The sequence below is a fragment of the Bombina bombina genome, chromosome 6 (genome assembly GCF_027579735.1).
Source record: "Bombina bombina isolate aBomBom1 chromosome 6, aBomBom1.pri, whole genome shotgun sequence".
Lineage (NCBI taxonomy): Eukaryota > Metazoa > Chordata > Amphibia > Anura > Bombinatoridae > Bombina > Bombina bombina.
The window spans coordinates 429,551,597-429,568,595 of record NC_069504.1 but is presented as its reverse complement, the minus strand read 5'-3'; the positions used below and the strand labels follow the sequence as shown (position 1 = coordinate 429,568,595).

Below are 16,999 nucleotides of genomic sequence, written 5' to 3'. Positions count from 1 at the left end.
CTGTGGAAATTATAACATCCAGGCCTGGACGGGAAAAATAAAAATCTTACCCTGAAAGGGCAGTGTCAGGAATATTCTCCTAGAGACAATTCCAGTAGACCAAGGCTATAACCACAAGGTACAACTAGTTAGAATTAATACAGATTATGTCAACTGCATCATAAATGAAGTGGTTAGCAATCTTGATGGTCAAGCACTAGACTACTCCACAGATTGTAAAGCAAACACACGTATAGTAAAATTTACACAACTAAGTGTGAAGCGAAAAAATAACTTTTTTCAGTTAACTTATTAAACAGTGTTAATTATGCATAAAATCAAACATTTAATATGTATATGAACAGAAAATACTATGAAATGCAGTACAGTGCATTCACTGCTCCCAAATGGCTCAGGAAAAAAAAAATCAGTTTTCATGCAGCTAAAATGGCCAAAAAGTAAGGAAGAAGGGAAACCCCTGGGGGCCATTACCACCAGGACAGTAAGGGCTTAAAGAACTGCAGGACAACACACACTTTGCATGCCATTATGGGTAATGTGCTACAGAAATGCAGGAAAAAGGCACAATTAAGTGAGACTGCAGCAAGTGTAAGTTTGTATAAGTTAGTGCCTGTAACAAAATCTCTTAAAGAGACAGTACACATTTTTCGCAAAAGTTGGAAAAAAATCTGTCAAAGTGCCTACAATAGTTTTCAAAAACCCTCAGGTTATATGAACACTGTGACCAGATGTTTAGGAAACAGCCTATGTGCCACAGAAGTTGAGAGGACTACTTACCTGCAGCACTGTCCTCTACATTACGTTGCAGCAGCATACAGATGAAAGGCCCATCACAGGAAGTGTAGGTACAGTTCTAAAAAAAATGCAAGCATCCTCTCACACTGATTTCTGCACAAATTCACATTAAACCTAGGGGGACTGCGGCAGTTTCCACTTCCCTGTCAACCCCTCTGTCTATAAGGCATTATTGAAAGGCAAAATCAGTGAAGCAAAGCTTTGGAATGCAGGGTTGGTTGCTTCGCCTTCTCCTGGTGAACAGGAAATATATGCCACACAATGATTTATGGACTCATACCATAATATAAAAGAAAATTCCCACTTTTGTATATTTATATACAGGCACACATCCATCTCCATATAAGTACATTATACATACCCCAAGCACATATCAGACCCACTGATTGTGTACACAAAGGTGAATTTGACTGTCACAAGCCGCTCTATTTGGTGGAGTAGTTTATTTTTATCCACCACTACCTATCAGAAGAAGTTTATAAATGACACTCTCCCCCCCCCAATAAAGACGGATCAAGCAATCAGGTTTGTAACAAACCCAATGCAAGTGCAATACTTTTAATCCTTTAGCAGAAGTGATTTGTTTGCGTTTGTATTTTTTTTTGTTTTTACAACAAAGTTCTGCTAAAAGTACTAGTAGTGTGTTTTCCCGTATTTTGCAGTGAACAGGCGGCTTTTAGACACCAGAATGAAAACATTGATTTGGTTTAATGTCTTTGTATGGTGCAGGGCTTCACTCTCTTCCATGATTACCATTACCTTACAAATCCATTGGCATGAAACAGACTACATTTGGAACAAGACAAAAGAACTTACACCATCAACAATGAGTCCAAACTGGTTAGCTTGTTTTTATCCAGTTTAGACGCATTTACCATAAATATTACGGCAAAAAGAAAAAACTCTGAGATTATCAGATTGCACTATTACTTCTTTATAACTATGTGTTACTGAGAACTAGCTGTACACATCTGGTAAACCAATGACAAGAAGCATATTTGTGTAGCCACCAATGACCCACTAGCTCCCAGCTCCTGAATCTACCCAAGTGTACATTTCAATATACATAGAGAACAAAGAATTGAAGTCTCTTAAAATTGCATGCTTTGTCTGAGCCATGAAAGTTCATTTATGACTCATGTCCCTTTAAACATAGTAAAATGATGTAGGATGAGATGATGTAAGGCTTCATAGGCTTTTGTTTTTTTAGACAAATATTATTAACCATATTTTTCTCTCTCACAAATGTGTTATATAGGATGGTAAGAAAGCTCCTTGTTGGTTGTGTAAAAGTTTTCAGACACTCATCTCTAAATCAGCTGTAAGAGCCTAACCCCTTATAACTGGGAAAAAACAAATTACAGTTCAAATGAATTCCCTACAAGACTTCAACAGACTGTACAGTTTTCATTTTTTTTTTTTTTTTTTATTATTAATGAAACAGGTTATGCTGCAATTCCAATACACTGAAGATAAACCCACATCTTTTAGACAACAAAGCACATTTTATTATTTGTTTTTGTACCATGCACATTAAATAGTACATTTCCCCATTTGCATTAAAAGGGATTCAAAGTGTATAATGTGTACATCTCATGTGACATTGCTGCACAAATCAATGATTTACTTTGAAATGCAATGTTTCTATATAAACATGCAATAACGTTTTACTAGTTGCCCATGCAATTCTATTCTGTTTGTCATATAAGTCAATGATTGAAAGAGGTGTATTATGTCCCTCTGATTCAGGTACATTTTTTACAAAACAATCTACTTTTCATACCATCTTGCTTTATAATCTCATTTTAATGTCTCTATACTATACACTATACTAGGGGGCACTGTGGATCTGGTTAAACAAGGTTACATATAGGGATAAATTAATGAAGCTGCATCTGCAGTGTTTGAGCAGGTTTGCCTAAGCGAGCCTGCAGCCACATATTTACAGAAACTGCTCGTTTTGCAATCCGCCAGCTCAGAGGTGACGAGATCAATCACCCCGGGACTTGCGCGTTTGGGTTGATTGACCAGCCCTGCTCTAGCGCAATTAGTTGTGCAGAATCCTTGCGTGCAATGTTAAATTTCACCATGTGATGCAACATTACAAGTGGTGACAGACGGACAGGTTCCTTACTTGCAAACCTGTCCATCTGCAATAATGAAACACTTAGGGCTAGATTTATTAAAGCGCCCCGGTACGCCTCAGCTCGTCTGTGGCGGGGCGAAAATACCCGCAGGTATTCGGCATTGCCCACGAGCGCAATTTTGCGCTCGCGTGCAATCCCGCCCCCTGCCCGCGCACAGCCAATCACGCGCGGGCAGGAGCTGTCAATCTCCTCGGTCGGACTCGACCGAGGAGATTGAATTTCTCCAGTTTAGAGGTGGCGAAGAGCGTTATCAAGCAGCGGTCTGGTGACCGCTGCTTGATAAATCACGGCGAGCAAGTTCTTGTGCGAACTTGCTGCCGTAGAGGCTTCATAAATCTAGCCCCTAGTCCTTAATCTAGTTTAGTCTATTCATGGTGGGAAAAAAAGACCTCAGATACTGGTCTTAAACTCTGCAGCGTGAAAATAAATGACATGCTTGTTATTTAGCACCATAAAAGCACTAGAGAAGTCAGTTTATGCTTTGTCTGTTGGCGCATAAACAATGTAGAAGAGTCTTGTGTATCACTACAGCCTAGTTTATTCTCCAATTAGTATCTGAAAGTTTATAATATTTTTGACCCTAGTTATAGGTTTCTATAGTCATGTACTATCCTAAAATGTAGACATAAAAATCCAAATATAACCTCATATTATACTGTGATTTGCATAGTAACACGTGTCATTCAGTATAGACTGGGGGGTTAATTTATAAAGCAGCGGATGCTGCCTCTGACGCACTCCGCTTCAGTTCCGCCTGAAGCAGAAGTTAAGAAACAGCGATCCTAAGACCGCTGCTCCTTAACTCGTCCGCCACCTATGAGATGGCGGACAGCAATCAGCCCGATCGAATACGATTGGGTTGATTGAAACCTCCCGCTAGCGAATCTCCCGCTCGCGAATCTGCAGGGGGCGGTATTGCACCAGCAGTTCACAAGAACTGCTGGTGCAATGATAAATGCCGACAACGTATGCCGTCAGCATTTATCGATGTGCGGCAGACATTATATGCTACATCGTGTCTGTCTGCACAATATTAAATTGACCCCTAGATAGATGGCAGAAAGGATGCTTACCATACAGAGTATAATACTGAGGTCCATATGATTTATTCAGCTAGTTGTTTATAGGACTACTGAAAAATAAGTGCATCACTCTACATACAATTTAAACAATTCAGATGTTTTTACAAAAGTTACTTAATGATAATAACAGACAATATGTTAACGTTTTGTCAAGATATTTTTTAACTATCCTATGCTCACTGCAACTTTATCTCAGTTTAATACATATTCAGTTCTCTGTATTTAGTGCTCTAAGTGGTGTATGTGTTTCCATGAATGATGATGTCAACGCTACTAAAAATTAATATTTTTCATGCTTTACACGAGCAATAAATAAAAACACAAATAAAAAAAAAACACACAACACAATGCAAAATAAAAGTGGAATTTAATAAAGAAAACAAAATACAAAAAAAGTGATCTGAGGAGTCAAATGACACAAAATCCCAAAGACAATGGAAAATCAGAGTTGTGCTTTACATGTACCATCTAGTTTAAAAGGATGACAATATGAGACATGGGTAAATATTAAAAAAACAGTGATACAACTCCTTAGACTGAGTTTTACAAAATACTTATTTAAGGCTTAACATGAGGAGATGATTACTGGTGTTCGAAAACTTTGAACCCATTTGCTGCATTAAATTGTGCCGTTTTGCAGTAACTCTCACTGGCAGAAAATTATTAGTGTATAAGAAACAAAGTGAGCCAAATCTCCTAAGGCCATTATCAGAAGGTCACTTAGGAAATTGGTAAGGACACCCTTAAAATGTATTTTCTTTTTTTAGTATATAGAGACTGACCTCTATGTCGAGTGTTAAGCATATTTATTTTAAATAAAATTACTGAGGAATCATAAACAGGCAGCGTATAAGATCTACCCAAAAGCACCTTACTTGAAAACAGTGCTAGTTTGTTTTTAGGTCTCTTATACTGTAGCCCTTCTAACAGCCGTCAGTCATATATATTAGCTATGCACTGAGAATCTTATACCCGTCAATCTCCATCATTTCTAAAGATAAAAGTACTTCCTCTATCTGCAGCATGGGCCTTAGATCTAAAATTTCAGATGAAATGGGGGCGACATTACTATGAGGAAATATTTACAAAACAAGGACAATGCCACCGCAAAAGATTTACAGTTTTGAGACTAAATTTTTAAGTTACATTTTGTGTAGGTTTATGGGGAGGGGGGTACTTGTACAGATTGGAACATTTGAGTGGAATTCATGCTGTGCTTGCAACATTGTACCTAGGATTACAGTATTTTTGTCTCACCCATTTATTTACGCTCTATGCTTAGACTAAGCAGTGCTCTCTACCATGCACAACACACCTGTCATTTACTGTCATCTACTTGTGAAATAAGCAGAACTGGGAGACATTATTTAAGTTTATGCACTTTATGGCTAAGGAATTTATTGTATAACCGAGTACAAAATGATAGCTGGCAAGTAGGATATTTCACATACTTAAATATTACTTTATTTTTTCCCTCTGCTCATTGAAAAAAAAACAACAACAAAAAAACAGTGCTGCTTGACATGAACGGTGCAATAAAAATGGTGTCTGTCAGGTTATCAGATACAATATAAACTACCATTTGACAAGAGTTCTAAAAGTGTTAAAAGGTATAGCATAAAAATGCTATCATGCATATAAAATGGCTCTATTTAAACATGTTCACGCGTTTTTGTTTTACATGAAAAAAAGGTTCATTTAATGCTGTTTATTTGAATTTCAAGCTGACAGGAAGTGCATGCGTTTGTCTAGTCCTTAATCACTGACTGAGCAGAACTTCTGCTGCAAAACATTCTTTTTCTCTCAATACAAAAATATCAGTTTTACAAAATTAAAAAAAAAAAAAATACATTTTAAAATGTTTTCTTTTAGAGGCAGCAAAGATATTAGTTATAAACACTTTGTAGTACAGAGATCTCAAACCCAGTATTTATTGCAGCTCCCAGAGATAAAAGCTTCACGCTTTCCCATCTGGATTATAGAAATCCTCCTGGATTTGGCTCATTGAGAAATGAATTACTGAGGGGAGGATGAGAACATATGCAAGCAACACATAGCGTTAGCAGCTGTGCCAATTAGAGGTCGGACAATAGAACAACTATATACTATCATGTTAAACAAACAAAATAGCAATTGATAATGCCAGAAGTTGCCACAATGGGACAATAAAAGACGTACAGTTTTGTGTTGTGTTGGGTGTGAATGATTCATTTTAACCCCTTGCTACCAGAGGGCAATGCACTACAGTCCTTGATGGCCGCAGAGGGGGTTTAAGTTTTTGCCTAGGACTTAACTGCTAAAAGCACAAATTGGTTCGTTTATCAACATCAGTGCATCTGAAAGGGAAAATGTACTTAAACATTGTCTGATGTGCATATGAAAGAAAAGGACACGTTCACAATATTTTGTTAAATGTTATGTGAAATCCTCACTGGTTGATAAGGACAACTTGTTCTGCATTACTGGTGGAGAGGGACACGCCTTTCAACGCATGACAAAAATATTGAGTTATTCAAGACATGAGTTTTTCAAAAGATAAAGGGCAAAAAAAAAAAGTTGACTTCAATGTCCATTTAAAGGATATGGAAGTTATGAATTAAACATAGAAAACTTATTTAATGTATGATTTCTGTAGAATTTTCAATATACAGTTGCTTGGTAGGTTAAAGCCTAGCTCCCCACTTTCCCCCCCAATATGGGGCTTCAGATGAGACAGCCAAAGGCATTATCACCCAATTAGTAGGAAGGAACTGATTTTTTTTTACTGGCTACTCATTAGAAGACGCATGCTTTACTGCACATTCGCTGCTATAATTACGGTTTTGCTACTTGTGCTATGTTAATGCCTGCATGTGCATCTTTTATACTGCCAGGTAATGAAAATCATGCAGAATCTCTGGGTAATGTTCACAGATTCTTTACAAAGGCTCAGAGGATACAGGTTCAGATTGGGGCTTGTGAGCTATAGATGGGGGAGCCAGACTTCTAAACAGATGCTAAACAGGTGCATACTGAAAAGGTGGTTTTATTATAGCAATTTCAAGTAATAAAATGACAGGTCAATAAACTATAATTTATAAGGCTGTAAATAGTAGTTATTAAAAGTAAATAAAACTAGATCTAGTGATGCCAATGTTTCTTTGCACACTTTCATGACTGGCCACAACTATAATAAAAGGTTACTATTTTGAGCTTCAATTTCATAAATATACCTCAACTATAGCAACAAAGAATTTTATTTACACACAAAACATATCACAAAGAAGGGGGTTATGTTCCTGCTCTTTAAAATTGTAATAATGTTATAGTTACATGATTAAATGATTAGAAAAACACTAATCCTATAGCAAAGTCAACAATGAACTGGGAAGGACTACTAACTAAAGGTGGGAACATGACTTTACTAACAGTTCCTATTATGGCAGTCAACATACACACAATGCAATTGTACAGGAATTTAACTCTGCATGTTGCCATTTTCATGTAGATAGTAACCTCATTACAGAAGAGGGCGATATAAAATACAAGATGGCAGTGGATATACAGAACTCCCTAAAATAGGCCAAGATGCTTTAGATTCCAGAAGATACATTTAAGATCTGAGTAACCCATTCCATTTGTAAGGTTCTGTAAAATATTTTGAAGAGACAGCCCACACACGAAATATAAACCTCTACATTAACCAACTGAAAAATCCACTTCCTGGGGAGGATGGACAGAACTTCACCATGTGCCTACCACCTTTGAGCCTGTCCCTCGTTCTTATTAAATGTCCAAGAAATCCAGTATGCATATAGGTATGGAGCTTGGATGCAGTCTAGAAAACAAAAATTATGCTTATTTGATGAATTTCTTTCATGGTGGTGAGAGTCCGCGAGCCATTACTCCTGGGATTTAACTCCTGGCCACTAGGAAGAGGCAAACATTCCCAAGACTCCAAGAGCACCTAATCCCTTCCAACCTCTATGGTATGCTAGTCTGGCATATAGCAAAGCAAGAAGTAGAAAGGTAGAAAAGGAAAAAGCAGGGGGGGGGGAGGAGGTGCCAACTAGAACTGCCACCAGAATTGTTTTGTTTTCTTTCATAAAGTGGTATATATACCCAAGCTGTAGAATCCACAAGTAATTTTGGGTGGGACAAACAATTTTTTTAAAAAGGCAGGCACCCACTTACACTGCAGCCTGGAGGAGTTTCCTAACAAGAGCCTTTTATGAAGAAGCAAAAACATTAAGTGGTAGAATTTAATAAAGGAATGCAAGGATGACATTATTGCTGTCTTGCCAATTTCTTCAGCAGAAGGATCATTTTTGAAAGCCTGGGAAGTGGAAACTGATCTATTAGAATAGGCTGTAATGCGTTTTTTTTTTTGGGGGGGGGGGACGGGGACTTTACCACCTCCAAGCAAGACTTGTGAATTAGGAGTTTTAGCCAAGAAGCTAAAGTAATGGCTGTGGCCATCTGGCCTCTGCATGGACCTGAGAAATGAATAAAGAAATTAGAGGATTGTCTAAAGTCCTTTGTGGCTTGCAAAAGCTCTCACTACATATAAATTATGTAGTTGCCTTTTTTTTAAATGTTGTGGATTAAGACAAAGTGAAGGAATTACTATTTCCCATTAGATGTTATCAGAAGAAACCATCTTTTGTAAAAAGTCAAATGTAGTCCTTAAAACCGCCTTATCCTGGTGAAAATCAAGAGAGGAAGGCTTGCAAGAAAGAGCATACAATTCAGAAAGTTTTCTGGCAGAAGATGATGTTAAAAGAAAATACCTTTTAAGACAGAAGATGAATTTCTAAACTGTGCATAGGATCAAAAGGAGATACCTGCAAAGCTCTTAGAACCAAATTAAGGTACCAAGGATGAGAAATTGGTTTAATTACAGGTCTTATCCAGACAAAAACTTTATAAGGAATAGAATAGAATGTCAGAAAGTTTAGCAATTTTCTTGTGGAATAACACAGAAAGCTCTGAAATTTGACCTATAAGTTTATCTTGATGATGGAAGGTACCTTGAGACAGTAGGTTGTGCCTTAGTAGAAGAGTCTACAATGGACAACTGGCTATCTGTACCAGATACGCGAACCAAGTTCCATATAGCCAAGCTGGATGAATCCGAATTACTGATAAAAGCTCTTGTTTGATTCGAGCCATCACTAATGGCAGCAGAAAAGTTGAAGGAAATATGTAGCAAAACAAAATGACCAGGGAGTTACTAGAGAGCATCTACAAACCACGCCTGTGGATCTCTGGATTTTGCAAAATATCAAATGAGAAGCCATCAAGTCTATCTCCGGTATACCACATTGATTTACAACCTGGTTTAAGACATCAAGATGAAGAGATTCCCCTGTATAAAATTGATTGGTAACTGAGATAGTCTGCTTCCCAGTTGTTCACATCAAGGATATGAATTGCATAAATTGTAGTCAAAATTCGGGAAACCTCCTTCATTGCTAGGGAAATTAAAGTTCCCCCTTGCTGAATGATATAAGCCACTGCTGTAAGTCTGTTATTTCAGGAGAGGCCAGCTTTAAAAAGGGCCCTGAAAATTGCGCAGTTCTAATATTTTTTGGTAATCTTGCCTTCTGAAATAAAGAAACTCCTTGAGCTCTCATGGATCCCCATACTGCACCCCATCTGGAGAGACTTGCGTCTGTTGAGACCGTCTCACTTCGAAATCTAAGAGGATTATTTAAGAATTGACATAGCATTAAGAGCTAGAGGTCTCATGTGAAAACGTCCAAAAGGAATAGCATCTGATGCCGATATCATCAGACCCAACACTTCCATGCTTTCAGCTACTGTAGGATTGGAAAGATATTGAAAAGTTACACAAGCTGTCTGAAGGTTTAATCTTCTTTGATCCGTTAAAGGGACATAAAACAAGTTCTGGATAGAGACAACGCCTTTTGTTTAAGTTTCTGAATAGTACTGCTCTTAACTCCCCAACACAATTTCTTTTATGGCTGTATCTATATCCACCTTTGCTTTGGTAGAATGCAAGACTTTAACAGTCATTATCTGCTGGAGCATGCCTAGAAGCAAAAAAGCTGCTGGTAACTCAGTTGAAATACAATGCCTGCGTTTCTGATGCTAAACACTGATAAGGTGGATCAGACTAATCCAGACAACATGGCTGTGTAACTAATTTTGCTTATTTTTGAAAATTTGAAAATACTTGCCAGCAATTTTTAAACATTTTTTATGCAAACTATTTTGTACTTAATTAGCCCTTTTAGGATATGCACAGATTGCAACATGTTTTATGGCACTTTATGTAAAGTCTCATAGAATTTGAGTTGATAATGACTCCTAGGAAAGACACTGGTTTGTGGAGAAAGAGAGCTCTTTGGAAAGTTGATTCTCCCACCCTGCTTGCAAAGAAACAACCAAAGTTTGTTTGTATGAGATACAGCTAAAGGTAAAGATGGAGCCTGAACAAAGATATCGTCCAGGTATGGGGCCACCAAAACGACATTCCTTTCTCTTAGATGTTTTGTCCCGAGGGAGTAAGGCTCCCTTTTCCTCCAGTTACAGTAGAGGAAAAGGAGATAAAAGTCTGACCATGATTTCAACCCCAAAGTTCTTCTGGTCAGAACAGCTAATATTTTAGCATTTTTAGCATTTTTCAATAAATCGTATAACAAAGGCCTTAGCAGATCTTATAAGTTTCAACCAATTAGTAGAGGCTGCGGCCACAAAAGTGAAACCGATTGCTGGCCTAAACAGTAAACCTGCTTGCTTAAATGTCTTTCTGTGAAAATAATTTTCAGCCCATTGAATCTTTAAAATAAGTACTATCCTCTAAAGAAATAGTAGTGCTTTTTGCGAAAGGGAAGATGGCCCTATCCACCTTAGGGATAGTTTCTTAAAGCTCTACACTAGAAGCCAGGAGAGGAAATATCTTCTTAAAATTGTGAAGCTGGATTATAAGGAATACCTGGTTTAGACATTCCTTGGCAATCATTTCTGTAATAGCTTCAGAAACTGAAAAACCTCTACATTCTTAGCAGAAGGTTTGTAAAACGGGTCCAGTTGCTTGACAGACTTTTTCCTCCTGAGGTCCTAAACACCAAGATGTTCAAGCTTGAACATGAAAGAGGAGAATTCAGTATCTTGATCAGTCATCTGAAATGATTTCACCTTCAGAAGGCAAATCTGAAGAGTCAGAGTCTGAATCAATAAAAAGGTGATTAGCTGATCTAATCTTTTGAGATTAAGAGTTGCTAGATAAACTTACAGTTGGTTGTGTGTCAGACACAGTCCTTTTGCAATTATTTTGAGGAGGCATCATCTCAGTAATTGTAGAGCACATAAAATCTTTAAATCCTGGAGCAAAATCTGAATAACTCCCTTGTCCTTTAGAGGCAAGAGCAGCATTAGGTTAGTATGCATAAAATGACCCGTACATGTATTGCAAAGCTGAGCTGGAGGGACTGCAGCTACAAGTTTGCAATAAACACTTAAAATGGGTATGATAAGTGATCAGATGATCTCCCTTATAAAGGGTCTAAAGATATGCTATTGGGGACAGTTCCAGAATGCTCCATAATAATAAAATACAGACAACAGCAAATATATACAACAATTTATTGTATATGAACAAATAAATATATGGAGACAGTGAGAGAAAATAAGCATTTAACTCCTGAACCGTAAGGATCCAGAAACTTTAGCATAAAGTGTTAGCAAAATAGAACGCTCTTAGTGACAAACATAATTCAGAAAATTATACTCCCATAAATTGTAACAAATAAATAAATGTATCCGGCTCTATGGGGAATGTAAATCTTATCCCTTCCACATAGGAATTCAGAGCAGAGATGGCACCAAGAATACAGAGGACCATTACCTCAGAATTATTAGACAGAGCGGTTAGAAAAAGATAGTGTGGCAGGAAGATATTAACTGCTGCACTGCCAAATTAAATGGATGTTAAAAAGTCTGTTTCATGTTATAATAAATAAAAAACTAACCAGTTGCTTATAATGAATTAATTGAAACCATTGCAATATGCATTATTCATCTATTTAAAATGGAGTTTAACTTCTTTTTTTTTACTCTACTCTTGGATTTCCTGTCACAGCCCCACATGGAGGAGCCTTTGCAGGAAGTTTTATCTTAGCCTGATGTCATAAAGCTTCTAGGCAAGTAAATAGACTAGATAACAAGGAGTCAGATTTGCTCATGCCCAGAACTGACATAAAATCTTAGATTTTGAAAATCCTCTGCTCTTAACACACTGAGGTCATGGCTACACTGAGAATTTCTAACTGCTAATTTCGAATGAAAACAATAAGTTATTAGCCGTTTTTTACACAATCTATTTATATTTACTTTGATTGAACATATTTGTTTTTACCAAAGGAGCACTGTTTAATATCCCTTTTAACTGTCTGCTACGCTGCAACACCTAGAAATAAATGAAGCGCAAGATTTCGGGAGTGTAACTTGAAAGTGTGGGAGATAAAAAAAATCTGATTGTAGAGCCGGTGAACACAAAGGGAATGGGAGTGCGCTAATAGTACAAATATTTATTTAAAATAATGAGTGCAAAACATAAACTGAAATAAAATAATTGAAGCGTGCAAAGTAAAAACAGTAAATGCCATACAGAAAATTAAAAATCAACTCCCTCTGAAATAAATAATATCACACTAAAAGGATCTACTATAGCCCAGATAAAGTCTCCCATGAACTACTAGACTGATAAGGCTGCTTCAAGTAGAGCCCATCCAGTGCTGTATACATCACAGCAGAGGATCCAAGTGTGAAGAATATAGGCGATCTAACAGGAGGAGGCTAAGCACCAGTCCCTGTGACACCTGTGGCAGGCTTAATGCCAATTCCTCACTGGGAGCGATTGTGTTACTACCCAATACTCCAGTAGCAGCTCTCTGAGGGGGAAAATGGGCCTCAAATCAGTCTGAGGACCCCTCTCAACTAAAGATTCTGGAACACCTCAATTCTTCACCTTTCTTCTATGGACTCAAAGATAAGACTGGAATACAAAAAAGGTGGAAGGGATAAAGTTCTCGTTTGGGAATCTTTGCCTCCTCCTAGTGGCTAGGAGTTAAATTCCAGGAGTAATGGCTTGTGGACTCTCACCACATTGTGAAAGAAATATAAGCCAAGATACGGAACTGTTTATTTTGGTTTACATTTCCAGTTATCTAGCTTAACTGTAGCCTACATTTACCAAATTAAGAATTTATATACAAATGCAGTGAAAAAAAGAAGTGTGTGTGTGTGTGTGGGGGGGGGGGAGTTTCCAAACATCTACTGGACAAATATCTGTAAGTGAAACATCTGCTTCATCCAACCCTTGAAGTGATACATCTCTAGTGGAATGAGCCCTGACACCTGCTGAACAGGAATATTCTTGGATTGTTAGGCTTGAAAAATACTTTCCCACATCCACACTTAACAGCAAATTGCTCTGAAAACGGAACTACATAGTATCATGTAAGTCAGAGACAGGTTGCTCAGACGTAGCAGAAATAGTAAATAGAATTCACACAAAAGCTAACATATTCCAAACTGTGTTAGAGGCCACAATACACATGCGGTATAATTAGGGATGTACATTAGGCTCAGGGCTAGAAGAGGGCGAAAATATAACAAGTACGTGGCAAGAATAATTAACAAAGTACCAGGCACTTTCACAGTTCTCGCTGTATCAGGTCCCTCAATCTGAAAGCATCAGATCAAATTAATGAAAGCTACGTGAAAGGGGCACTGAACACCTTGTAAATGTAAAAAACGGTTCAGTTATATAACTATAACACCTTTTTTGCTGTAATTGTTTTTCAATAGCCAGACACTACTCAACTAATCACTTGCTTTATTTAGAGGAGCAAATGCAAACTTGTTACTGGAGTAGACAAGGCTAGCCACGGCCATTACCTTAACAAAACAACATTGTTTTGCAGTCTGTTATCTGCTGAGGCCAATTATGGACAGGGCTAGTCTTGCAAAGTCTGCAATGCGCATTTACAGCTCTAAGAATTAGAAAACTCAAAATTGTCAGCGTTATTAAATGAGAGGTACAAAGTAATTTTTTTTTAAAAAATGGAAGTATATACCATAGTTGTTTTACTATGCATAATTAAACATTTTCTATTAAAATCTCAAGGTATTTACCTGTCCCTTTAAAACAGAGCTACTAACAGACTGGTAAACATTTTGAAATGTGTGCCAATGTACTTCTACCAAGACGCACAAAATCATCTCGTATAAACCCATTATGTCAACTTACACAATCAGCCACCTGCCCTTACAGATATTCTCTCCAAAAGTGCCTTTTAATACAAGTGCCCATTTCCAAGAAGGCATCTGAAGCCCGATCACATGACAGCTTATGTACAGAAACACAACTCAAATGTGACCCGGAATGAGGAGGAAGCAGGATGCGCAAACGTGTTAAGATGAGCATGCCGGCATTGGATCACCATGAAGAGGGACTGTTCCACTTCCAGGCAACACTGCGGTAGTGGAAATGCAGCACATTTAATTCTTGTCTGAAGACTCAAATCTGGATTGGCTTCTCCAAATAAGACAACAAGGCTTACCATAGTCATATTGTTAGTATAAAGATCATTGCTTTGCACATCTTAACTGTTGAAGCCAACTAGGGAAAGATATGTAGCAGGGTTAGTCTTGAGAAGTCAGAGATAGGAAAGCCACAATTTTCAAAGCTAAATGACAAGAAAAAGGGGCAAAATAAATAAAGTATATTGCAAAGTGCTTACACATAAGTAAATATTTTATATAAAAGTCTCAAGATATTTACTTTCCTTTTAAAATTCTGTCCACCCTCCCCCAGGAAGAATGGGTTGCTGATTTGGTAAATGTTAACTACGATACTTAAAATCACACCTTTTTCTCTCTCTTGGGCCCTGAAACACTCCTATATATCCAAATACAATAGCCTAGCCTCTGCTATCTGAATCTAATATAAAAGTATATACAGCTGTTAAAAATACAACATGATACCTTTTTATAAGTTTACTTGACAAGCAACACCTGGCTTTTACAACATAGCTGAAAGAGCAAATTATTACATAGTAGTTAAATTAATGTGCCTTCGATTATTTAAGAACCATGACACCTCAATGTGCTATTCATCAACCTTCATGTTCAACAACATACAAGGAAATTCTACATCAGATATCTCAGATGGTAAAAGGACACTGTAGAGGTTAAAAACAAACTAACACAACGTCAATTAACCACATATTAATAATAATAATAATAATAATAATAATATCTATAGATGTGGCTAATGCTCAACCAAGAAAAAAAAAAGTTTTAACTTTCTCTCATATATTTACATAGAAATACATATAAAAAGCTGTTATCCAAACATTGTCAACGTGATAATTATACGCCACATATCTTACAAAGCAAAAATAAAAAATGACACTGAACTGCACTCTGCTAAGGAATGGAGACAATATTAAGCCTAATGTTATACAAAATGGCCCCCAAGACATAACTGCATGTAAAAACTATTATCTACATGATCAGTATCAAATGAACACACAATAAAGGTAGATCAATAATTTAATTCCTTCATTGTTAACTATAAATTACTTTGAGAATTAGTCACTACTCCTTATCAGATAAAATATGAAATCAGAGAAGCCCTAACAGTCTCAAAGATGTTTCTACTATTTCTTGTTCAACACAAAAATATTCCCTATTTCAGTTTTAGTAATTTATTTCTAACTGCAATTATCCCCTCAAGATACAAGTTATCTGCAACTTGAGCAATGACACAAAATACAAACTGCAGCAATGTAAGCGCCATTTTGTATCGGTGGTGGATTAGGTTTTAGATAAATATCGTGAAGGTAATACATGGGTATAGAGCCCTCATTCTTTCTATAATGTCTAAGTTTCCGTCTCCATTACAATCTACACTTTACCTCACCAATAAAAACATTTGGACAAAAACATATGGGTCATTTTGAAAAATGTTTTTTCTAGAATTTTAAGTATATCTACATTTAATAAAATCATTTAGAATGAAGAAACATTGTACCTGCAGAATACACAACTTAGGGAACGTGATTTGTTACTACCAGTAAATAAGTGGAAGACTTAGAATATCCTATTGTGGCTGCTTCTGATATGTTAACATATTAAACAAAATATGTAGCATTTTAAATACACATTAATATTGCATAGATTAGAAAGAGTCAACCTTAAGTTAATGTGATTCAGAGAGATTATTTTTTTTAAAATGATAACGCTGTAAACTCTGTAGAATCCAGGATTTCATAATGCTTTGGTCCACTCAAATAATGTTAGGATGACATAGGAAGAATTCATGCAATTAATGACATGAACAGTAAGTCCACTCTTGACATACAAGTCTGTGCATCTTAACTGGAAGGAAAAAAAATAAATAAAAATAAAACGTAGGCAATGAAAAATAATAAATGTCAAATGAATGCAAAACAAAATGAAAAACAAATGAAAAAAAGCAGTCCGCATATAACAAATTTACAACATAATATTGCTCAAGTCTGGGTTAGGATTTCTTCTCGTCAACCATTAATAAATATTCAAATAACATGACTGACCAAAGATTATGCCTTAGAGTTTATAATTATTAAGCGCTTGCTCTACAGTGTGATAAATATTACCCTTCTCTCATAAGGTAAATAAATGTTTTGTGTAAAATCTCTCCATTCAAGTGAGTAGGATACAAGGAAAAAAACAAAATGGATTTTGTAGGTATTTTGACTATGGGCACAAAGAGCTCCTCTTACTAGATTCTAGATAACTGTTTCATATTTTTTCCTGGACATGCTTTAGTTTGGGTGAACATCCATTAATTACTGATTTTAAATGTTGAATTTGAATAAATTGGTATTGCAAATTAACTTACTGTTTTGCAAAACAAATTGTGTTCTAGTGTACGTATGTTTGTCATGTATGTATCATAAACATAACACTATATATCTG

General features: G+C 36.6%; 1 protein-coding gene across 1 annotated transcript in view; it reads right to left on the bottom strand.

Moving 5' to 3' along the window:
- Positions 1-4,372: 4,372 nt before the first annotated feature.
- The window catches only part of SEPTIN8 (septin 8), a 273,481-nt gene continuing 260,854 nt past the window's right edge, over positions 4,373-16,999 (bottom strand). Inside the window, exon 10 of the mRNA XM_053717180.1 lies at positions 4,373-16,417. Within this exon, the coding sequence (XP_053573155.1) occupies positions 16,414-16,417 (4 nt within the window). The 3' untranslated portion in view covers positions 4,373-16,413. The remainder of the gene's footprint in view (positions 16,418-16,999) is intronic.